The sequence below is a fragment of the Amblyraja radiata genome, chromosome 7 (assembly GCF_010909765.2).
Source record: "Amblyraja radiata isolate CabotCenter1 chromosome 7, sAmbRad1.1.pri, whole genome shotgun sequence".
Classification (NCBI taxonomy): domain Eukaryota; kingdom Metazoa; phylum Chordata; class Chondrichthyes; order Rajiformes; family Rajidae; genus Amblyraja; species Amblyraja radiata.
The window spans coordinates 68,231,237-68,256,651 of NC_045962.1; the positions used below are offsets into that span (position 1 = coordinate 68,231,237).

The 25,415-nt window shown below is 41.2% G+C and overlaps 1 protein-coding gene across 4 annotated transcripts in view; it reads right to left on the reverse strand.

The window, feature by feature from the left end:
* Positions 1-25,415, reverse strand: part of zeb2 (zinc finger E-box binding homeobox 2) — a 130,003-nt gene that overhangs the window by 12,749 nt on the left and 91,839 nt on the right. For all 4 annotated transcript variants that reach the window (XM_033024706.1, XM_033024705.1, XM_033024707.1 and 1 more), the window contains 3 exons: positions 10,076-10,147; positions 5,942-6,130; positions 125-339 (listed from right to left, as the gene is read on the reverse strand). In XM_033024706.1, the coding sequence (XP_032880597.1) occupies positions 125-339; positions 5,942-6,130; positions 10,076-10,147 (476 nt within the window). The remainder of the gene's footprint in view (positions 1-124; positions 340-5,941; positions 6,131-10,075; positions 10,148-25,415) is intronic.

Sequence of the window (25,415 nt, forward strand, 5' to 3'; positions counted from 1 at the left end):
CTAAATTAGAGCTATTACCATTAAAGATTTGCATCTTCAAAATGCCATAAAAAATTAATAGTCAATGGCAATTAAAATGATATTTATCCTCTAAGGGTTACCCATACCCATCGATGAGCCCCACCTGATCTCTCCCTGGCTTGTGAGTGGCCATATGTCGTTCAAGCTGGGTGCGGTAGGCAAATGTGTAGTTGCACAGAGGGCAGGCAAAGTTGTCTTCATTCTTTTCATGTCGATATTTAATGTGCTCCTTCAATGACGTCAAGCGCTTGTAGCCCCGGTCACAGTATGGACAGGTCAGCAGTTGGGCAAAAGCATCTGGAGTTCCAGGTGGCAGGTCTGCAGCCAGGGAGGGGAAAGGGAGAGCATAGGCCAAGAGGTCAGCAATCAATGGCAATTAATGGGATAACTGCCTGGATGGTATGACAGGAATCGCTGCAATCTGCTGCTTCAAGTGCCATCATTACAGTGGCCTCTGCACACTTCGATTCCCCACGCACATCCAGGCCAAGCCAATACATGTCATTTGCAACTTCAGACAAAAATCTGGTTTACTTTTCAAAATTTACTTTTTATTTCACTAACACATTTACAAAATAGCTCTACAGCATTATCTAATATTTCAACATTTTAATGTGCAAAAAGGATAATTTATGCCAAAATAATATGCATTTAAAATATTAATGTTATATGCTGTGTTCAAATAAATCAAAATTCTGTCAATTGTACTTACGCTCTTGTCTAAGACTAAAATATTGTTAATTATTATGTAAATGTTACTGAGGAGACTAGTATATTGAGCTTTCCCTTCAAGAAATATGTTAAACAGTGTCATTATGCAAGAAAATCATTGTTTAAAAGAGAGTCAATCACTTCCTGCATTTGACACTGAAATTTGCAAGGACTTAGTTTGCTCCATACTCTTTACAGGGAGCATTTGGCTCTGACTACAGTGACATGAAAATAATAAGAAAGTGTGTACAGCTGTGAATATTTTGCGTGAAGAAAAAGTGGCAGCATGCGGAATTCAACTAAGAAGGAACCAAGTTGAAAGATAAAACTGGAATATGCTGAACCTTGTAAGAAAGTAAGATATATTAAAATAGCAAACCCAGTCCACATTTAAAGAGGCACAGATTGCTGTTTAAAAATGTGACAAAAATAGGGATCATAAAAATAGTCAAGATTTTTTCAATCTGTATAACATAATTTTAAAGAATATGGGGTTTTTTAAAGACCATTTAATGGTCAATGAAATCACATTTTAGTGTCTTTATGTTTACTGCTCTCAAGTTTGAATTATAGATTTCATTACTGTACAAGGCCCACACTTCAAACATTAAAGCTAGTACAAGGTTGAAAGTGGGGCAAAGGTGTAGCAAAAGTGAGGTAAGCAGAGGCGATTAAGAATTCAAATGACAAGTTAGGACCATAACAAGAGTCATGAGAATGGGTGACAGTTCTCTCAGTAAAATCAGTCATGCCTTTTTCCCCATCTGCTGGTTGAAACTGGACCACTTGCACATGAGGCCAGCAGTGCTTTTAAAATGTTCACAGCTGTGCTCTGGCTGTATATAAATGAGGTGCATTTTTACAGTCTGCATGTGATCATCAGAGGCATTATAAAGCAAAGTTTAGAGTTTGTCCTGCCTATTCCCAATTTAGTATATTCCTCTGATGGCAGAGTACATAAAATGTAATTATTATCAAGAAAATAATTAAACCATTATGCTTACAACCAAAGGGAAGAATATCAAAAAAGGCAGTCCTGCCACTGATTCAGCAATAAAGCCACTTTAGTCAATTTTAATAACATATAATGAACAACTTCATAAACTTCAGCTATTCAAATAATAGTAAAAGCAACCTCCAATTGTCTGACGGTATTTTCACAGTAAAGCGCTTCTTGGGAGTGATAAGTAAAACAATTTACAAAGTAAAATTTCATGGGGAAAACATGTAAGAAAAGCACATTGGAATAGCTCTACAAGGGCTACATATAACTAATGGGCTGAATGTGCTCCTTCATTGTAGTTGTTCAATGATAGGTGACCAAAGTCTGGTCAAGCATGTAGGTTTTGTGATCTTACAGGGGACATTTAAGAATTGAACTGAAGCTCTCATCTCATCCACTGCATTCGGAGTTCCCGATGTGGGCTCCTGTACATCGGCAAGACGAAGCATAGATGAGCCGACCGTTTCGCTCAAAACTTATGCCGAAGCCTATGAGAATCTCCCAGTTGCTAACCATTTTAACTCCCCTTCCCATTCTCATACTGACCTTTCTGACATGGGCCTCCTCCATTGTCAGAGTGAGGCCACACACAAATTGGAAAAACAGAACCTCCCATTTTGCTTGGGTAGCTTACAATCCTGTGATATGAATGTAAAATTCTCTAAGTTTAAATAACTTCTACTACCCTTCTTTAGATACCTTGCTACCTGGTCATTTAACCTGTTCCACAGTTTGCAACAAAGCATCTCTCTTGAGATCACACCTTCCTTGGTCTACAAGGGAACCACCCTGCTTGAAGTCATCTGGTGCCTGCCCTGATTTGTCCTGGCCTTTTCTTGCCTCTCCAATCTATCCCCTCCACCCCCCATCCCCCTCCCCCTCCGACTTTCAATCTGAAGAAGGGTGCTGACTGGAAATGTTGCCTATCCTTTTTCTCCAGGCAATGGGAACCAGTTCAATTGGTCAGTAAGTGGAGGGACCGATGGACTCAACATTCTGCCACACCCAGTCTCATCAGCTCACCACCCACAAACCTTGTTTCCTGAGCTTATTCTCTTTTGTTCACCTCTCCTATCTCTCCCCCACCTGGTTCTATCTGCCCATCTTCCTCCACCCGCACCTAATTCCATCTGTCAATTACCAGACTTTGTCTCAACTTGCCCCCTCACTCACCTATTTTCTTCTGTCATTCACCGCCACCCCCTTCCCCACTTTATCTGAAACAAACCACCACCTCTATTACCACCTCTATCTCGTTTCTTCCTTTCTCTTCCATATACTGGCTACCTTCCCACTACACGCTCAGTCATGATGTAGGCTCTGGACCCTAAACATTGACCATCCCTTTGACTCCACAGATTGTGCTTGACCCACTGAGTTCTTCCAGCAGTTCATTTTCTGCTCAGGTGGAGACCCCGTTCCTCATTACGTAAACCTATAGGTATTGTTGGTGCAGCATTTTCGCAAAAATAAAACTTAACTTTTATTTCTTCAACACTCATCAGCATATCTGAAATTCAGAGGACACACTGACCCACCATCAAGTTTGACCAAACAACCACTAATACCTTTAGCGTGCTCTAAACATTTGGTTGTCAATTTTAACAGCAGACTTGTACTTGAAGCTTGGAAAGTGACAATACTGATGTTCTTTTCCTGATGACTCAAGATATTTTTATAATCTTGAGTCATCAGACTGACAAAATTGCAGGTTATTATGCCCACCCACGAGGAGGGTCAAATCATTTGCCTGAATGTTGCCAACTGAATATGTAGGAGCATTAAAAGAAAGTTGCTCTTTCACAATTATTCAACCAGTTCCTTCTTGTTCATAGAAGTGTTTATGCATCTGTGCTTTGAACAGTGACCTTTGTGCATATACATTTTAACGCAGTGGGAATAACTTTACAGAAATGTTCATATCTGCTAACTGTTGCCACTGCTCAGCAACAGAAATGGCCAGATAATAGAAGCAAGTTCCAATAGACCAATGGAATGGACATTTTAGGGCCAGCAATTATGTTTCTGCTGCATGGCTTCTCTAGCAACTGGGGCGGCGTGGTAGCGCAGTGAGGGTGGGAAGGTGATGCAGCAGTATAGTTGTTGCCTTACAGCGCCAGAGATCCGGTTCGATCCTGACTACGGGTGCTGCCTGTATGGACTTTTATGTTCTCACCGTGACCTGCGTGGGTATTTCCAGGAGCTCCAGTTTCCTCCCAGACTCCAAAGACGTACAGGTTTGTAAGCTAATTGGCTTGATAAAATTGTAAATTGTTCCTAGTGTGTGTAGGATTGCGTTAGTGTGTGGGGATCGCTGGTCGGCGGGGACTCAGTGGGCTGAAGGGCCTGTTTCCGCGCTGTTTCTCTAAACTAAACCAAAAAAGTGCATCCCCTATTTAATTGGTCCAAAGCAGTTTATGCAAAAAGCGAGTGTAAAACTGAACTTCCAGTTCATCCTCATAACATCTTTCCGACATTCTGCCTGTGCTTTCATCAGAGAGACAACATTTGTGCACATTTCAGAATGGGAATAGGGCAGAAGAAGGAATAACTGGTGTTGCAACACTTTCTAAGTCTGAGTCACTGTTTGTTGACCTGGTCATCAGATCACAAGATCAAGATGTTTGATTTCAACTTTTCAGAAAAACAACTGCCTTACTTTTCCCCTCATTTAATCCAGACTTCCTCCTGACCACTGTATTCCATTTTCCAGTCAGGAAATTAGGCAGCAGAGTGGCATCATTGGTAGACTTGTTGCCTCACAGCAGCAAAGACCTGTCTGTGTACGATCCTGACCTCAGGTGCTGGCTGTGTGGAGATTGCACATTCCCCTAGTGACCGCATGGGTTTCCTCCAGGTGCTCTGTTCGCTCCCAAAGACGTTTGGGTTTGTAGTTTAATTGGCTTCTGTAAAATGCCTATAGTGTGTAGGGAGTAGATGCGAAAGTGGGATAACATAGAATTTGTGTGAAAGGGGTGATCGATGGTTGGCATGGACTCAGTGAGCCTGTTTCCTGCCTATATCTCTAAACTAAACTAAATTGTCCATGATTCAGAGACATTAACAAAGTGGAATATTAGTAGAAGCACACCCTACCCCCCCCCCCCCCCCCCCCCCCCCCCCCACCCCCAAATAGGCATCAAAATGCATTTGTGTATAATAAGGCACAGAGCCATGTTTGTAAAATAGAGATGGTAGATGGTGGGGTCGTCGCTTGCAAACTATATTTTGTTCTTATCCAATATCCATTTGCAATCCTACCTTTTCCAATGGGAAGTCAATGGATAATTATCTGTACCTTGGTTAATTTGAGAGATCTGGTATAATAACCATGTGTCTCAAAACTGATCAAATTTAAATCCCTACAAATGCCCAAAGAAGAGCAGTTATAATGGTCATCTAAACCTCCCAGGAGATAAATTAATTTGTTTTCATTTTCCAGCATGTGACAATACATCAACCTTCACTGTTCATATGAGGAATCTTCAACTTGAAATGTTAACTCTATGTCTCTTTCCACAGAAGCTGTCTGGCTTGCTGAATGTTAAAGGACTTTCTGTTTTTAATTGTCGGTTAATTAGCTTTGTGTATTTGGTAAATTGTCCCTAGTATGTGTAGGACAGCATTAGTGTGGGGGATCGCTGGTCTGTGTAGACTCAATGGACCAAACTGACTGTTTCCGCACTGTATCTCTAAACCAAACTATTGCAATCTTTACTGGCAGTTGCTGTGTATAGCATTTGAGAGCTGTATAGCGTGCAATCATTTCACTGCATAAAATGTCACTGGTTGTGCATGAAAAATCCTTCAAAGAGTTAAGCATAAGTTCTGTGTGAAGGTCATGAGAGTAGTTATGCAGGATACCAATTTTAAAATAACTTCAACAAGCTGTCGTATTTAGGTAAAGTCTTTCTATGAACAGTAATCAAGTATCCCTATGCTATATCTACAACTCACATGACAGTGACTACTCACTTGATTGACGTAGCATTTATAATGTATGTGTGTGGGGTAAAGCAAAGGAAGTTGTAAAATGGAGTCCATAATATGACATATATGAATGCCAATGGCAAAGTGTGTAACTCTATATTTCAGACAAGGCCTCTGAAAGCTGGAACAAATGTCCCAATGTTTGAGGATAAGCACCAGCTGAACTTATGAGCTGAAAATATCAATATAATGACTACTGGGCTGGCAGAGGCTCACCATTTTCCTCTTGCCCATTGGCCTCTGGTGTTCCATGCCGGGACAGTTCTTCAGGCGCTTCCGGGTAGATAATGGCTGTGTCACTCCGCTGCAAGTATTCTGCAATGCTAACCGCATGGCTGTCTCCTTCCTCGAGCTTCCGTTTGGCAAAGTACTCCTCGAGATCTGTCGTGCAACCTACTGTCTTTCCTAAAATTATACATTGGGGAAGGGAGGGAGGGAGGGAGGGAGGGAGAAGAATGTCAGTTCTGCACAGACCAATCTTGCTGCACAAGCCTGAGTGACTTGGCATCTCTCGAGTCACAATGTACAGCTTTGAAGAAATGCAATTTTACTTGGAATTTTTGCTTCCCCATACTGTTTAGCTCTTGTGGGAACTCTAACTGTTAGGTGTAGATAGCTGAAATAATCACAAACAAAGCAAATAAAACCACAGCCTTCATTAGCCAGGAAATGACAGACCCTTATTGGTACATGCTGATTACAAGCCTAAACTGCCTGACTTGCTACCATGCCAAGTTTTACTTCTGTTTTCCTCAGTCTTGTTATCTTTCAGGGTTTTTCCTTTATTTTTTATTTTTTGTTACTGGCATTTCATAGTTACACTGGGAAACTTGGTGGTATTTAAAGAAATAAAAATTACAACCCCTCCACATTACAGCAACTCTACATATTTCAGCAACAATATGGCTACCAATAACTTCTATGCGCAGAGAAAGAGTAACTATGAACTCTCAGTGCAAAAGATAAAGTTATATGTTGAATTGCCACATTATAATGGTATTTTTACACAATTACCATAAAAATGTAAAGATCTCAATTGTGCATGGCAGCCTGGTTTTGGAGTGGGGAATCAGTCACAAATGTTCTGCCTACCCCACCATTCCACTGCAGACTTTAGTTTTTAGTGTTGCATATTTTTGTTAAATGATTGAAGTTTGGATAAAGGGGTCCAGAATCACAAGGCAAGGAATGGGAGGGCCATGAGTCAAGTTATGGGTGGGAGTTCTGGTGCATATGAGTGGTTAGAAAATACAGCTGCCATCTGGGAAAGCAAGGTGGAATGTGGGAGGTCAGGGGGATTGGGATGGGGTGTTGGTTGGAGCCTGTATATTAGAGGATTATGACGTTCAGGAGCGTCAGGATCTGGACCTAGTGAGGTGGACACCAAGATTTGGAGGGAAAGGGTGGCGGGTGAAGTATTAGGGGGTAAACCTGAAAGAAGAAAGTTAACTAAGGGATTCAATTGCTTCCGAATTCGCTGTAATGTGGTGAAGGCCCAGTTATCTTGGACAGCCACCCATTATTCAAAAGTGGATGATCGAGATAGAATTTAGTCTACATTCTTCACAATGCTCTCAGATGGGGAGGCATAGGCAATGGCATCATTCCATCAAGCCAATGCCAATGCCACATCAGAAGGATCAAGGTGACTCACTTTAGAATGCACTTTTGATAAAGTAATAGGGTAAAATAAAATGACCCCAAATCCCTTTTCAATCTTTTTTTCTGGAAACAAATTGTTTAAACTGAACAAAAAGCAGCATTTTCCAATTGAATCGATAAGGCAACAAGTCACAATGTATTTGGACGGAACAGAAGATAGTCTGTAGGTAAATTCTATTGCTTTAATTGGAAATATCAAGGTGCGACGGGATGATCTTAGGCATGCAGGGACACCAATAACACATTTTTGAAAGTGATTATTCCCTTTAGTATAGTTCAATGGTTGTATGTTTGTTTCAAGAAGATGACCGGGTTGCATTAAAAATGTGAATTGAGCAATGAGGTCAAAGCCTGAAGAGAATGAGTGCAGTCTATCTTATTGCTGAAATTGGTGTGCCTGAGTATTTTGCAGCTGAAAAATTAGTGTCACATGCTCCAATTTCTATCTCATGACTAAGGCTGACATTTTATGCTGGCATTGACAGGCTGTTGAACTCAGTTCAGTTCAGTTTAGTTTATTGTCATATGTACCGAGGTATAGTGAAAAGCTTTTTGTTGCATGCTAACCAATCAACAGAAAGACAATACATGATTACAATCGATCCATTTCCGTGTATAGATTAAGTGTGTGAAGTGATTATAATGTGTTTGGAGATCAGCTTCTGGTGCTAGCATGCAAATAGTCTCCTGTGTTGGGCACCATCTTGGAAGAGATAACTGGTGTAACCCCCCTTTACAAGACCATTCTGGCCTGAACAGAAATCCTGACCTTCTTTGAGTTTTGACTTATGCAAGGCCTAACATTTGTTCCTACCTGAATGCATGTGGATGGAAAATGAAATGACAGATTTAAATCTAATAGCCCTTGCACGCAGAGTTTTGCCAATGGGTTGTGCATTGAAAGCTATTGGAAGACTTAAAGGGAATATTGAAATGGTGGCATGATATCCACTAAAGAATGGCTGACCAACAAAAAATTAATTGTCCTCAGAAAATTGTGAAAATAAATTTGCCGACCATTTGTTAATCTGTGGGGATGAAGTAAATAAAGAGGAATTTGAATTACACTTCTCATGTGTATTTTTGAATATTTATAACTTTAGAATGACGACTATAATATAGATTGTCTTATTAAAGAATATAAACTTTTTTTAAATTGACGTTTTACGAGTCACAATGCTGCAGCAGAACTTGATTTGTTAGATGGAGTGGCTACACAGACTTTGAAAATACAGTATGAGGAACCTATTAACCGGTGTGAAAAGAAACATAAAAGATGTATTTAAATCTATCTTTGGTTTTTGATGCACTTGCAAAATCAGAAACAGCTTAGCTGGTTGCTTCTGTTTATTTCAAAACCTGTGACCAGTTTTCACGAGATTAGCAAAATATGTCATAGTGCAACCAGCTACTGGTAAAGTTCCCATCTGAAGTTAAATTTAGACCGAAACGTATGTCTCTGTGGTTCAGTGTTGCAACTTTGATTTGCATTCTGGAAAACACCTTGATGAACTGAAATTTTTTTTAAAAGGGCTCAGCCTACAAACAGAGAGAAGGGAGAAAGGAACCCATTTGCAGCCACTGGGACAAAGAGTACAAACTTTCAATATTGCTGTGCTATATAGCTTTAACGAAAGCTCTTTATCAGGTGGAAAAAAATTCTCGGAATGCCCACGTATGCACATGGCTCCTCATTTCCTACTTAAAATCAGTTGTTGGATTCACCCAGGATAGCTTTGAACAACTTGGATCAGAATTAAAGGCACCCAGCCCCATGACTGTCTGCAGTTTAATTTACTGCTGTTTACATAACGAATAAGCTAATTTAGACTGCAGAGACTTTAGATACACAAACATTACTACATCTGTGGCTTTCCAGCCACACACAGGGAATTGGACCGGTTAGATTATTTTGGGAGGGGACTAAGGAGGTGGTATGTGGTTAGAAGGGAAAGCTAATTGGAAAGCGCAGGAAGACTCAAAATCCGGCTGATGCACACCCAATCAAAATGAACTGGCAGCTTTATTATAAGCAAGGTTGATAACTGTCCCGTTTTTTGGGCTAAATTGGTTTGTCCTGTACGGGACCGCCCTTGTTCCGTATTTGACTGCTGCTACTCGGGTCGAGGGGACTGTCGGGTCGTAGCACGGCGTCCGGCCCCGCCTCACCCAGCCCAACATAGTGCAGCCCATGGAGTGCAGCAGCAGTGCCTCGCCCGTGGCCCCGTCGGTTGGCAGCCCGGCCAACTGTCTGACCTTTGGACCTTCGCTTACCGCCGACACCACCACCCCTCCTTCTCATGGCCGATCATCGGTTCATGAGTTGGATGGGGTGCCGGACTTTGCGCGCAATGTCGCATGCCCACCGGCGCCCGGGCCAAAACTCCTCAGCTGGCCCGCCGGCTGGGCTATGTGTGCAGTCCAGCACCCGGGTCAACTCATCATTCACCCAGCCACGGCCGAGTCGGTCAACGAATTGCCGTCGGGAATTTGTCCCTTATTTTGACCCTTTTGTCCCTTATTTGGGAGTGAGAAAGTTGGCAACACTATTGGCAACCCTAACTATAAGAGCAGAACTTCAGAAAGTCATGTTTGAAAAATAAGTGACCACTGCTTCATGCTGAGGCTTTTAGAATAAAATATAATGCTCGTGAAAAAAATTCTTGAAATAACACCATATGTACTCACCTGTACCATTACCTCTCCTTGGCTGAAGTGTGACTTCAGGCCCCATAGTGTCATACTCTTCCTTCATTTCTTCTGTAAAGAAACAAAAGACAGAAGGGACTAAGTATTTCCGAGCTTTTACTGTGGTGTTGTAACCTCCATACTGCCAGGAAAGTGAGGTTTTCTTTTAAGGTAAACACAGATTGCCTTAAACTGTTGCTTCCATCATCTTTGTTCTGCTCTTTTCAATGATTCCAATCACCCTATGCCAGACTAGTATTTATTTACCTTTAATGTTACAGCTAGCGGTGAAATAAAGAGGTACTCACGGAAGAAAATGGGGATTGAAAAGTCTCAACAATTAAAATGGAGGAGTGAAATAAGCACACACAAAAGGGCTGCCAGCTTCGATAAACAAACAAAGCCGGCAATGTTAACTCACAAAGATACACTGATTTTAAGATATTTCAAAGAAGCGACTATTAGAAATATAACTATTGTACTGTACCATTGCTCATCTCATGTGACTCATGTGAGTCAGGCACATCAAAGGTTTTTCATCTTATGGCACTTTAACCAGCTGAGGAATAAAATGACACCATACTTTTGCATAATAAAGGCAATGTTGGAGCTTTCTATTTCTCTGACCACATCTCTAATCTTTTTTAGGTAAAGGGTGAGTGAGAGAGGTTCTTTGGTTCCGTGCTATCTGTTTGCTTCCACAACATTCATAAATAGGAACTATGTTTACAGATATTTTGTGAACTTAATTTTGTTGTTGCAGTTGCATAGACAGTGTGGCACCTAAAGTGAAAACCACTACAATCATGGCCTTGTAAACAAACTAGACTCAAAACAGAACATTCAAGCTGCGTAAAAGAGGCAGTATCCCTGGGGTTGATCCCCTGGTGCCAGGTTTGAAAGAAAGACGGACAGAAACATACTTTTTCTCGTTGTCCTCGAGTGCAAAATGATCAATGTACTGCAGTAAATAATACAACAGGCATGGATGGCACATATCAGAAAGCTGGCTTGTTAAACACTGCAGAGTACATATATTCTCTCACCACACACCACTCAATGATTCTTTTTCTTCAACAAATATGGGAATGCAATAAGCCTAACATACTCCTGAACAATCATAAAGTGCTATTATCTATCATGCATGGAATAAAATTTCAAAGAGGCACTTGGTTCTGGACACAAAAGTTTGAAGAAGCAAAAGGAGCAGATATGCAGGTGATTTATTTGAGCATCTGTCAGTGATAATGATGTCATATTTTCCAGCACACTGTCCACCACTGTCGGATAAAAGAATGTCAAGGACAATTCAAAACACAAAACTTTTATTGTGCTGTTACCGGAAGGAACAGCAAGAACTCGAGCAGGTCAACTATGCTCTTCAGCTGAGAATCTATTTCCTGCTAACAAAGTATAGTGACACGGGAGCAAAAGAGAGAGAGAGAGAGAGGGAGATAAAGAAAGACAGAGAAGGGCAACAGATCTGATAGAAAAGACAATCAGAGCTAGCACTAATGCTAAATATTTTGTGGAGTGGCAGAGAAATAACATTATTTTTGAGTTTGCTGGTGATTGACCAAAGTTGAAAAATATGTGTGTATATATTTTGTTATGTGCATGTGTACTTATATTGGGTGAATGGATCTACACTTGTATGTGTGTCCATATTCAGCAGGTTTGTAAATGTGTATGTGTGTAAAACTGTATAGATGGAGTTGTCGCTGGAGAGACAAAAAAAAATGTAAATGGTTCAAGTAAAATTATACCGTCAAGGGTGGAATTTATGTCATCAGGTGATAACATTATAAATGGGTTAGTGGATGGATTGTTGCTAAATGGCATTTTACTGTTAGGACATTCAGGGGCTGTGCCAATGGATTGAAGCGAGATAATGGTCAACCTTCACTGTGTAAGGATCTCAAATCATTTTCCAGTCAACCCCTATTTTTATCATGTCTCCGGATCCTTTATTTCTCCACAACCACCTCACCATAATTCTAAGATAGACACATAAAGCTGGATTAACTCAGCGGGACAGGTAGTATCTCTGGAGAGAAGGAATGGGTGACATTTCGGATCGAGACCCTTCTTCAGACAATGAACGAAAGATATGCAAAAAAGCAATGATGATAAAGGAAACAGGCCATTATAAGCTGTTTGTAGGATGAAAATGAGAAGCTAGTGCGACCTGGGAGGGGGAGGGATAAAGAGGGAATGCCGGGGCTACCTGAAGTGAGAGAAATCAATAGTCATACCACTGGGCTGTAAGCAGCCCAAGCGAAATATAAGATGCTGTTCCTCCAATTTGGGTTTAGCCTCACTCTGACAATGGAGGAGACCTAGGACAGATAGGTCTGTGTGGGAATGGGAAGGAGAATTAAAGTGTCCAGCAGCAGAGAGATCAGCATGGTTCAGGCAGGCTGAGCGAAAATGTTCATCGAAACGATCGCCCAGTCAGCGTTTAGTCTCGCCACGGAAGGCAGAAAGGGGTGGAGATGGGAAAATGTGGCTCGTGGTGGGATCCCGTTGGAGGTGGCGGAAACTTTGGAGGATAATGTGTTGTATGCGACAACTGATGGGGTGGAAGGTAAGAACTAGGGGGATTCTGTCTCTAATGTGACTAGGGGGAGGGGGAGCAAGGGCGGAGCTGCGTGCTACCGAAGAGACACGAGTGAGGGCCTCATCTATGATGGGAGAGGGGAACCCCTGTTTCCTAAAGAATGAGGACATCTCGGATATTCTGGTATGGAACACCTCATCTTGGGCGCAGATGCGGTGTAGACAGAGGAATTCAGAGTAGGGGATAGAGTCTTTGCAGGAAGCAGGGTGGGAAGAAGTATAGTCGAGATTGGTGTGGGAGTCATTCTGTTTTGAATTGCCCATCCCACCACATTCCCTAATGACCATCACCATAGTTTGACTTCTCTAACTTTAAATTGCCCTTGCTTTCCCTCTCTATCCCCTCTTCCTTCCCAGTTCTCCCACCAGTCTTACTGTCTCCGACTACATGCTATCTTTGTTGCGCCCACTCCCCTGACATGAGTCTGAAGAAGGGTCTCGACCCGAAACATCACCCATTCCTTCTCTCCAGAGAGGCTGCCTGTCCCGATGAGTTACTCCAGCATTTTGTGTCTACCATAGTTTGATATAGTGATAGGACCAATCAACGATTATGTGCTCTATCTTCAGATAGTCAGCATTCAGGCCTCTTTGTGCATCAATCATAGGCAAGTAATGGTGAAAGACTGAAGAAGGGTCTCGACCCGAAACGTCACCCATTCCTTCTCTCACCCATTCCTTCTCTCCAGAGAGGCTGCCTGTCCCGCTGAGTTACTCCAGCTTTTTGTGTCTATCTTCGGTTTAAACCAGTATCTACAGTTCCTTCTTACACATGGTGAAAGTCGTGCTGTAAAACCGAGTAGTGTAAGAAGGAGACACAAGAGAATTCAGATGCTGGAATCTTCTTCAGACTGATGATGGATCCCAACCTGAAACATCATCTGTCCATTTCCCTCTACAGATTCTGCCTGACCCACAGAGTTCCTCCAGCACTTAGTATTTTGCTGGGTATGGTAGGCAAATTTGTTTAGGAGGAAGTGAAGCTTTTCCTGAATGATAGGTATTGCCTGGTTTAGAGTGTGTGGAGATATTTCATAAGCAAGCATTGTATTCTTTGGAATTTAGTACACTAATGGGTAACGTTTTAAGTTTTTGAGATATAAAGTATAAGGTTTGGGAGGAACAAACTATTCCCTCTGGTTGGCAGTGGAAATTTGATCAGGCTATTTACGAGTGAAGTTAGGAAACAAATGTTTAACTCTTTTCCGTAAATGGCAACTGATGCGAAGTCAATTGTCATTTTAAATCTGAGATTCAGAGAATCGTGTTTGTAAGTGACTTCAGGACGATGAAGCAGAATTGGAGTTAATTCTCAGGTCAAGGCGGGAAAGCGAGAAGCCCTAATTTTCAGTTAATATCGCTCCCTTCATTGATGATAACTTCCATGTCTTGATTGAGTCAATCCATCACAAGACTTACTCCTACTCTCTCCCAACTGATCATGGTAATTTGTTCCCATACAGTAACACTGTGCTATAGAAATGCTTAAATCTTGCAACTTCAGAACTTAGATATAGGAAATATGATAGACAATAGGTGCAGGAGTAGGCCATTCAGCCCTTCGAACCAGCACCGCCATTCACTGTGATCATGGCTGATCATCCACAATTAGTATCCCGTTACTGCCTTCTCCCCATATCCCTTGACTCCGCTATCTTTAAGAGCTCTATCTAACTCTCTCTTGAAAGCATCCAGAGAATCGGACTCCACTGCCTTCTGAGGCAGAGAATTCCACAGATTCACAACTCTCTGAGTGAAAACCTGTTTCCTCATCTCCATTCTAAATGGCCTACCCCTCATTCTTAAATTGTGGCCCCTGGTTCTGCACTCCCCCAATGTCAGGAACATGTTTCCTGCCTCTAGCATGTCCAATCCCTTAATAATCATGTGCTTCAATAAGATCCCCTCTCAACCTTCTAAATTCCAGTGTATTCAAGCCCAGTCACTTCATTCTTTCAGCATATGACAGTCCTGCCATCCCGGGAATTAACCTCGTGAGCCTACGCTGCACTCCCTCAATAGCAAGAATGTCCTTCCTTAAATTTGGAGACCAAAACTGCATGCAATACTCCAGGTGTGGTCTCACCTGGGCCCTGTACAACTGCAGAAGGACCTCTTTGCTCCTATACTCAACTCCTCTTGTTATGAAGGCCAACATGCCATTAGCTTTCTTCAATGCCTGCTGTACCTGCATGCTTACTTTCAGTGACTGATGTACAAGGATCCCCAGATCCCATTGTACTTCCCCTTTTCCCAACTTGACACCATTCAGATAATAATCTGCCTTCTTGTTCTTGCCAGCAAAGTGGATAACCTCATATTTATCCACATTAAAATGCATCTGCCCACTCACCCACCATGTCCAAGTCACCCTGCATCCTCATAGCATCCTCCTCGCAGTTCACACTGCCACGCAGCTTTGTGTCATCTGCAAATTTGCTAATGTTACTTTTAGTTCATTCACCTAAATTATCTATGATGAAAGAATGGGTCGACTGGGCTTGTATCCACTGGGATTTAGGAGGATGAGAGGAAATCTTATAGAAACATATACAATTCTTAAAGGATTGTACAGGCTAGATGCAGGAAAAAAGTTCCCAATGTTGGGGGAGACCAGAACCAGGGGTAAGAATAAGTGGTAGGCCATTTAGGACTGAGATGAGGAAAAACTTTTTCACCCAGAGAGTTGTGAATCTATGGAATTCTCTGCCACAAAGGCAGTGGTGGCCAATTCACTGGATGTTTCCAAGAGATAGTTAATTTATCTCTTAGGGCTAAAGGAATCAAGGGATATGGGGTTAAAGCAGGAACGGGTTTTGGATGATCAGCCATGATCATCGGGAATGGCGGTGCTGGCTCGAAGGGCCAAATTGCTTACTCCTGCTCACTATTTTCTATATTTCTAAAAGCAAAGTGATATAAGCTCACTGAGTGGCATTCTGGTAGGTATCCCCCCCCCCCTCCCCCCCAAGATTAGTATCAATGAACACAATGACACAGTGTAAAATCCTCTATTTTTTTTCAAATTGAAAGCGATTGGAGTTTCCTCATACCATGCTCAAGGATTTTCCATTATTTTCAATATCTATCTCTCGCCATTTGTCCATCTGCAGTTAAAGGATAGCTCTGATCCAGGGGAAGGGTTAACCCATTTATAATGATGTTGGCTACTGAATCTCTAATGCCTGACCATTTCTTCAGAATGTAGCCTTGACAGCTTTGCAGTAGGCGTTATGCATGTTCTCTAGGGTGACCTTTCACTAGCCCATTGTATTTTTTAGCAATGTGGATTATTGCCAGACCTCAGTGAGGCTGGTATGACACTGCTATGCCTTCACTCGTGTAGGCGCAAACTGTGTGTGGATTGACTACACATAATGCTCTGTTCCATGAGAGCCTTTAGCATCAGTCATAGCAACCCGTAAGTCTTGTTACTTTAGAACGTAGCTATAAGAAAAAACTAAGTACTATGAACTCACTAAGTGACATTCTGGAAGGTATCGCCCACCAAGATTAGTTTCTCTGTACACTAATAAATTAAGGGTATACAATGTCTCAATCAGATTCCCCACAAGATATTATACGTGTTTTTTATCAACTTTTTGACAATTAGAATATCAAAGTACACCACATCAACATTACGTTGGCTCTCATTCTTCATAACTCTGCCTAGTCCCTACTGATAGTACCAATGTAAGCACAGCAGATGACTGTAGTATTAGGTTTGGCTGCAACATCGACCACTGTTAAGACAGCCTTTCCATTCACATGCGAACAATGGCTTCTTGCATGAAATATCTGAGGGCAACAACCACTCATGGTGCCCAACACCAGTCAGGGGAGCGGAGGAGACAAAGAGTTTTCCTGTTGTGGAGTAAAGGCAGAAAATACTTAATGTACTCTTGAATCTTTCCGCCTCCACTGTCTAAAAGTTTGTTATAAAATTGTTTTAACTGAAAAAAATAATCTGATGCTATTCTAACCAACAGCTATACATGACTGAAAAAAATTAGGATAATTCCAGCACCTATAGCACCGGAGTGCTATTTTTTTTTCCATTCCACCTCTATTACCTACACGGTATTATGTGCATGTTTATTTTGGTTTGGAATTTTTATGTGACGGGGAAATCTTGTTTTTAAGATAAAAGCATTATTTGGGGGCAATATTGGGCCTTTAGCATTTCAGACCCAATTGACAATTGGCAACAGTCTGAAGAAGTGTTCCGAACTGAAACATCACCTATTCCTTTTCTCCTGAGATGCTGCCTGACCCGCTGAGTTACTCTAGCATTTTGTGTCGATCTTCGGTATAAACCAGCATCTGCATTTCCTTCCTACACACCTTGACAATTACTTGCATTTTGGTCGATGTACTTCGGAAGTTCAATTATTGGATATTCAATTATATCACGCATTATCGTCATGAAACACTTCACAAAGCACTTCTCACTGAATTACTTTTGAAAGCAGTGACTTTTCATGTGGGCAGTCAAGAGCTTAACTGATGAAACTTCACGAGAACATTAGAAGTGGGAGAGTGGCATGCAGCCCCTTCAGAATGCCCTGCAACTGCTGATCTTGAATCTCATCCATTTACTAATCTAATCATCGTATCCTCCAGTTCTCCCATTGTTAATAACATTCAAAGCCATCTTAAATATGGAATTTCAAGGATCGCAGTTCTCTGCATGAAGAAAAAATTTGCATCATCACAGTCTTAAAAAATTGCTGTCCATTGGTCCTATGTGCCAGCAAGAAAGCTGTTTTTGAAAAACTATGAGACAGGTGCGGTTGATTTTCTGACTGGCCACTGCTAAATGCGTAAGAAATGAAGAAATCTCAGATTAAGGGAACAAAATGACTAAATGCATGTTGGAATAGCATTAGTATGTTTTCCCAGTTATGTAAGCTGAAGGTGTTCTTGGTTTCCCCTTACAATCACCCTCCGAGTCGCACATCTCCAACTCCCCATTTAACAACCTACCTGAGGATTATTGCTGGCCACACCGTGTCTTGCCGTTCAAAGCCTCCAGCCAGCAATATCCTGCTAATACAGTTGGTGCTCGCATCTTGCCTCCCTCAGCAAAATAAAGTGGTATTCCTAATGTGTCTGCCAATTCAGGAGAATGGGCCAGATTTCTAAGCTAGGGTGCCTCCAATTTTTCAGAAGCAATGTTCTCAGAAGGATGTGCAGAGGTATCTTTGAGGCAATATTAGGTCTTCTGAATTGGAAAGCCTATGTTTTGGTTAATGTATTTTTGAGGTTCAATTATTTAATATTCAATTGGATTACCTTAAAATACTTTACAAAGCACTTCTCACCAAATAATTCTTGAAATCTTCCCATTTGTTGCTTTTCCCTACTTTTTTAGATCCTGACTTGATAAATTATATTTAAGTACATGTTTATTGTAAGGAATTAAACTTGATGTGGTTGATTGCAAATACAACAAATTATATCAAAAATCAAATTAGATTTGACACTATTATTCCTTTGATTCCCATCACAACATACATGTAATTGTAGCCTGTGTTTAAATAAGTTACAAATACACACTTCAACTGAATTCAGCACACAAGTTGGACTCTTTTTTGAACTGGAGGTTCAAGAGGGAGGAATTATGTTGCATTTAACAAATGCCAGAGCTCTCTTTGAATCAACACAGGCATTTGTTAAATGTAACTCATTTTCAAATCCTAGTGTCAGTTCTGACAATCCACACAAATTATTCCAATCAGTTAAAGGATATTTGAGTGGCTGAATCGGGCCATTGAACTTGTAGACGGAAGTTAAACTGATTGGAATCTTCACAGGAAAAGGCAAAAGAGATTACACAGAAAAGATTACAGGAAAGAAAGGAACTATATTACCTATAAAAGGATATGTTTTCATTACATTGCAACGTTTTCATTGCATTTCTTCTTAAGGTTTAGATAACACTGTTAAAGAGTAACTGTATTGTATTGATTAAACTATTTCCTGATTATATTTACATTGATTAGCATGTGTGAGATCCATGGTGATGGTAACTTGGATTCAGAATTTGCGTCCCCATACAAGACAGAGGATAGTGGTGGAAAGGCATTATTCTGGCAGAGGTCTGTTGACCCGCGGTGTTCCACATAGATTATTGCTGGGACCTCTCTCTTTTATGATATTATGGATAACTTGGATGAAAGTTGCCACCTTTGGAGGAGCTAGATCTAGCACGAACTATTTAATGGGGCAATAACATAAAATACATAGCTTTCTTCAAGATCAACTAAATTCCTGGGGTGGGAGATTGCAACCTTCACGTGGTCCGCCCTGTTACGGCGAATGCAATCAACCTGGTGTGCACAATCAAATAAGATCAAATAGAACAAGTTGTCCTACAACTTTAGGCTGTGCATACCATACGCAAAAAGAAGAAGAGAACTAATGTCTTGTCAATTTGGTACTGCCTGAAAGCACTTCTATTGGTCTGAAGGCTGGTCTTCCATTCTAAGTAGAACCAAGATTCAGATGTTCCAAATTGCTTTGCATCCAGTGACAAATTGGAAATGGTGCTGAAGAGATTAACCAGGATATTATCTTGGCTTGTGGGCTTGAGTTGCAGGGAGAGGTTGGATATGCTGTGACTTTTACCTTTGGAGCTTAGGACGCTGAGGGTATACAAAATCATGAGGGACATGGATAAATTGAACACTCACAGTCTTATTCCCAGGGCAGAGGATTCTAAAACTAAAGGAAAGAAGCTGAAGTTGAGAGGGGAGTGATTTAACTGGGACCTCAAGGGCACCTTTTTCACTCAGAAGATAGTTTGTATCTGGAATGAGCTGCCAGAGGAAACCATAGAAGAAATAATTACAGCTTTTAAAATACTTTTGGACATATATATAGATAGGAAAGGTTTAAGAGGGCTTTGGGCCAAATGCAGGCAAATGGGACTAGTCCAAAATGGTAACTTAGTCAGCATGGACAAGGTGGGCTAAAGTTTAGTTTAGTTTAGTTTCGATATACAGCATGGAGACATGCCCTTTGGCCCACCAGGTCCATGCCAACACCAATCAACCATTCACATAACATTTATGTTATCCCACTTTCTCATCCACTCTGTATACATTAGGGGCAATTTTACAGTGGTCAATTAACCTACAAACCCACATGCTTTTGGGATCTGGGAGGAAATCGGAGCACCCGGAGGAAACCCATGCAATTACAGGGAGAACGTGCAAACTTCATACAGATGGCACCCAAGATTAGGATCGAACCCGGGACTCTGAGGCTATGAGGCAGCGGATCTACCAACTGTGCCACTGTGCTGCCCACAAAAGGCCCTGTGTCCATGCAGTACAGCTCTGTGACTCTATGATGTACCTCTGATTGATGTAATAAATGTTGTATTGTAATAAACAGTACATAAGGAGAATTTCTAAGAGTGTCTCAATTGTCAGTAGTGAAATGAACAATGTTTGTTTATTGAAGATAACCATGTTGACACCTAATAACTTAAAATTTAGCTTGTGATTCAATCTGCAGCAAAAGTTTGGACTGTGTATTAAGGTTAACAACACTCGGAATCATTCTTCTCATTAGATGCATGAAAACGATTCAATCTAAAAGATTAATTTATATATGTTAGTGCCTTTTGTAGGAGTTACATTTCCTTGGGCAATCATCTTCTACCCTAATTAAACATATTTATCTTTCTCCCATTCTCTGTTACTTCTTTATTACGTTTTAACTTTATTGTTAACAGTTACATATTTTTCAAGTGTAATTTTTTAAGTGTAAAGGTTAAAGCTGTGAGTGATTGTGAATTATTAGTCACAAAAGGATATGATCCACAGCTTTATATTTACAACACAAAATATGATGGTAATTTTTGTGCTGAAGCATAACTTTCCTACTAGTACACATTCTGCAGCATGATCTCCTACAGCCTGCTTTTGAAAATAAAATAGAAGACTTTTTGTAGAATTATTAAGGAAATGCAACTAAAGTGAAATTCCTTGTGCTAGGGTACTAACTTTAACCAAGACTCACGTGCTAGATATTCTAGCACTGTGTACTGAAATGAATGTGGCTAATATTCAGGCCTGTGAAAAAGACAATGCAAATGCAGCTAAGATCCTGAGCAACGTTGTCTTACTGAGCAGCAGAAATAGGTTCAATGGGCTGATTGACCTGCTCTTGTTTATTTATTCCTTTGGAACAACATCCTATGCGAGACTTTGGACAGATTTTATCCTAAGTACATAATTACATGTAGGAAGGGAGTCCAGCTTTGCTCTCTGAGCATGAAAATGTGCATGCTGTGAATGTGTATTGGACATTGTCCAAATGTAGTGCACCATTTTGGGTTAATTCACCAGAAGCACTGTGTCACAAAGTGCTCCCTTTGGAATAATCATTTCCGCCTAGCAAATATAACTGCTCGTACTTCCTACACCCAAATACTGCTGCCCCACTTGGAAAAACTGGGTGCACTGAAGCCTGTTTATAAACGATAGCACGTATTTCAAAAGTGGACAAGATATCTGACCATAGACAGATAAGACTAGGGTTGAGGCAAATGTAATCTGCCCAACGTCTGCTCAGCCACTTGAGGAAGAAGAGGGTAATGATGGTGGGTTGCTGTAATCACAGGTCCATCTAGGTTGAGCTGTCTCCTCTAACCCTAACCAATGACCATTAAGGTTTAAGATCAGGGCAATCGGCCTTGCTGTCACTGCAGTTTTTTTTTTAAAGTGGTTGCGAAATATCCCACAGGACACCTACTTCCTTCTTTTCAGGTGCCCGGACTTGCAGCTGACATTTGTCAGCTTGCTTAAAACTAAATAAATTGCTGCTTTGCAATAAGAAAAATCCTATTCTCCTGCTGTTCTCATGCATTTGCTGCAACTACATGGGAATTCTCCTGAACATTCTTAAAATGGTACCATGAGGGTCAAGGGGAGCACAATTCACAGCCCTACTTTTGGAATCTGCTGAAGCTTTGTAATCCTCATTGCATGCAGTGGCAACGTAGCTTAGTTGTGCTTCTTGGCATGAACCGAAAGTTCTGTTTCCCCTTGCTCTCTGTAAATGCTGACTCTTATTGAGGTACGGTTCTGAGCGGTCAGCAGTCAGTTTTTTTCCACAGCAGCAGCTTCAATATGACCTGGCCGTTTGACTGTAGTGATTATCACTTGTTGGCCGGAGGAATGCAACAACCGATTTGGATCTCTGACTGAGCAACCTGTGGAGCAGAGGTGCAGCCTTGAGCATTATCAACACTCCATCAGGAAGTCGCACATATTCAATTCAGTGCGCACGGTAGATCAGCTGGTCAGCTGAAGGCTGGCCCTTACATCAAGCAAGGTCACATGTCAGTAAAACTGAGCAGGAGGACAGTGGGGGACAAATGCAAGTGAGTCAAGGCTAAAAGCCCATAGCATCCTCGACCTCACAAATCATAGTTTGAAGTCACTGAAGGGACAAGTAGGCAGCGTTTGAGTAACAAGTAATTTTCCCCACTTCTACTTCAGCTTTCAATTGGGGACCCTGAAGATCTAATGTGCCAATATTGTTCTGACTATCCATCATGAGACTTCTTTCAATGTCCATGGACACAATCTGAGCACACAGGTAGTGCTAACTGATCTAAGACCACATTTCCAATCTGGTTTCTCGTGGATAGCAAGCATAGAAAATCATGTCAATGGAGGAGACTACAAATGCTGTAATCCAGAGCAAGAAACAATCTGTTGGAAGAACTCAGCGGGTTGAGCAGTATCTGTTGGGAGAAATGATTTGTCGACTTTTCGGGCCGAGACCTGCAGCAGGATAAGAATCATGTCCCTGCTCCCTGAAATCACTGGAAGTCTAAAGCTGATACATGTGGCTTTCATTCCCTTAGCCAGGGATTTGAATTGTGATGTCCTGGGTGATTCTCTTTGGGATCTTCCTGCTCAATCAGATTTTACTTTCCATTGACTTAGATAGACGATGAATTATAAAATAGGAGCAGGGTTGTCTGAAGCCTCACAGCCCCAAGTGGATATATATCATTAAATGGTGATAGCTTACAATTGTCCACAGATTAAAGGGTTCAAGTAAGACAAAATGACAAAGATGACATTATCTGCAGCATCTTGTACTCACCCAATGTGTCAGAGGCAATGAACCAGACAGGAAACATTTGTGAGCCCCTGCAAATTATTATTTTTTTATATATAAGCAGAAAGGACGTTGAGGCATATACTGTAACCTTATCATGGTGCTTAATGCCACTTAGCTATTACAATCACCATGATTTATCTGCTGTATTTTTAAAGTTTAGATTCTTGTTTGTGTCACACTTACTTCAGGTGTTATAATTTTGGCTGATATGTCATTTGCCATGACAAGGTGTCAAGAGTTTAAGCAGTGGGTCTTGTACATGTGGCATTATACTTACCATTCAGAGCTCCCATGTGAATGTGTCATTGAGTGTTTATTTCGTATTCTCCCCCTAATACATGACCTGTAGTTATTGCCACCCACCTGTGTCCATGCATACCTTGCGAACCCAGCAGTCCATAGGCAATTTGAAATACTATCTAAATGCCTGTTTCATCTGAACTACAGCTCAGATTCCATGCCCAGACTCCACCATACAAAACAAAAACTTCACACTAAAGACTTTGACCACAACCTTCCCTGCCAAATGGCAACTATCCACAAGTCACCAGCCTGTTGTCCTGAAGTGGAGCAATGAGAACAGAGAGGAGCAAAGAAGGTGGCACAGTTAGTGTAGCTTATGTCTCACAGCGTCAGAGTTTTGTCCTGATTTCAGGTGCTGTTTGTATGGAGTTTGCATATTCTCCCAGTGATCACGTGAGTTTCCTACCTCATCCCAAAGATGAGCGGGTCGGTAGATTTCCCCAGTATGTTTGCAAACTGCCCGCAGTACATTTCAGTACGTTGCTGGGAATGTGGGGTGAATAAAAAATGGGATTAATGTCTGATTACTATAAATGGATGGTTGAGGGTCTACGTGGGCTCAGTGAGCCAGAAGGAACGCTTTCCACACTGTATTTATCTGTGATTGTATGGCACAGAAAGAGAGAGAATTTGAGGATAAATTAAGGTAGACAGGTTGGACTAGTGTAGATGGGACATCTTGGTCAGCATGGGTAAATTGGGTCGAAGGGCCTGTTTCCTTGATGTATCAGTATTATCAGCAGATGTACAGGGAAAGAGAATGTGATAAGTAGCGGAGATGATTATTAGTGAGAGAGGATACAGTAATAGGGGTAATGTTTGATGAATGTAGCAGTGTGGTCTTTATATGTGACAATGTGGAAGAGTGGAAAGAACCATTTATAGTGGAAGTAGCGGAGACTGGTACATGGAATGGTGTATTTCTGTTCTGTAAACTCTACATGTGAAAATGTGTCTTCTGACTCATCATGAACTGTACCATTACCTTTTAACATGAAACATGACAGATTTTTTAGCAAGTAAGCGATTTTCCTGTAACTGCAATATATTTTTTCGACAGTGTGCATAAGAGCAGCTTGTGTGATGAGGGGCTTATCCAATGTTATTACTTCACCGCATCTCTCCTCACTCTGGCCAAACTAACAAATTACACCCAATTTACCTTTAAGTCAATCACTCACAGCAGTTTGAAAACATGCTCAGCTATTTTGTGTCCTTCTTTCCCTTCATCAAAAGTGTGTTCCCAAGCAAATCATTAAAGATGGTAAATCTCAGTACCATGTGTTAAAGAATCCCCAAAATGTGCATGCTTTTAAAGAATAATTTTACAAGACAGTGCTGACAACAGGAGAGCCAGCCAAATCGCATGACGCAATGAAGCTAAGTTTAACAGATACAGATATGAACAGAGTTTGCATCTATTGTGACAATTGTCCGATTCAGCTCTTACTGTAACTGGGCTCAGCAGTTCCTCTAAGCCAACTCCTGTAGCAAATGGTTCAAGTGGCCAAGTAATACATATCTTTAAAGGTGAGCAAAAGGTAGGGTGCAAGTGAAGAAAAACTTTCTAAAACAGAGTTGATATAATTTACAATTCACTGCCTGCAAGGCTGATGGGTACAGACTCACTTAGGATTTCAAATGAGAATTGGAGAAGAACGAGGGGAAATAGTTTGCAGAACTGTACAGAAAGACCAAGGAAAGAGTCTGGCAGTACAAGGCCCTAATGGCTAGAAGGTTTCCTTCTGTACCATGACAATTCCTTGACTTTATGAATGTTGCAATCAAAATGTGGGGTGAATTTAGCATATGCCTATCTTTTATTTGATCTGCTCTGTGACACCAAGTATGGCATCAACTATGACCTATATAATAACATTTTAAGTATTGAATAAATGGAAATAAAAGCATGTGTGGCACAGTGGCACAGTGGTAGAGTTGCTGCCTTACAGCGCCCGAGACCTGGGTTCGATCCTGACCACGGGTGCTTGTCTGTACAGAGTTTGTACGTTCGTGGGTTTTCTCCAAGTTCTGCCGTTTCCTCCCACGCTCCAAAGACGTACAGGTTTGTAGGTTACTTGGTTTGGTATGAATATAAAATATCCCTGGTGTGTGTAGGATAGTGTTAATGTGCAGGGATCATTGGTCGGCGCAGACTCGATGGGCCGAAGAGCCTGTTTCCATGCTGTATCTTTAAACTAAACTAAACTAAAAGCACTTTTTAACATTTGATATTAAGGTATGTCGACCACAGCTGGAATTGTAATCT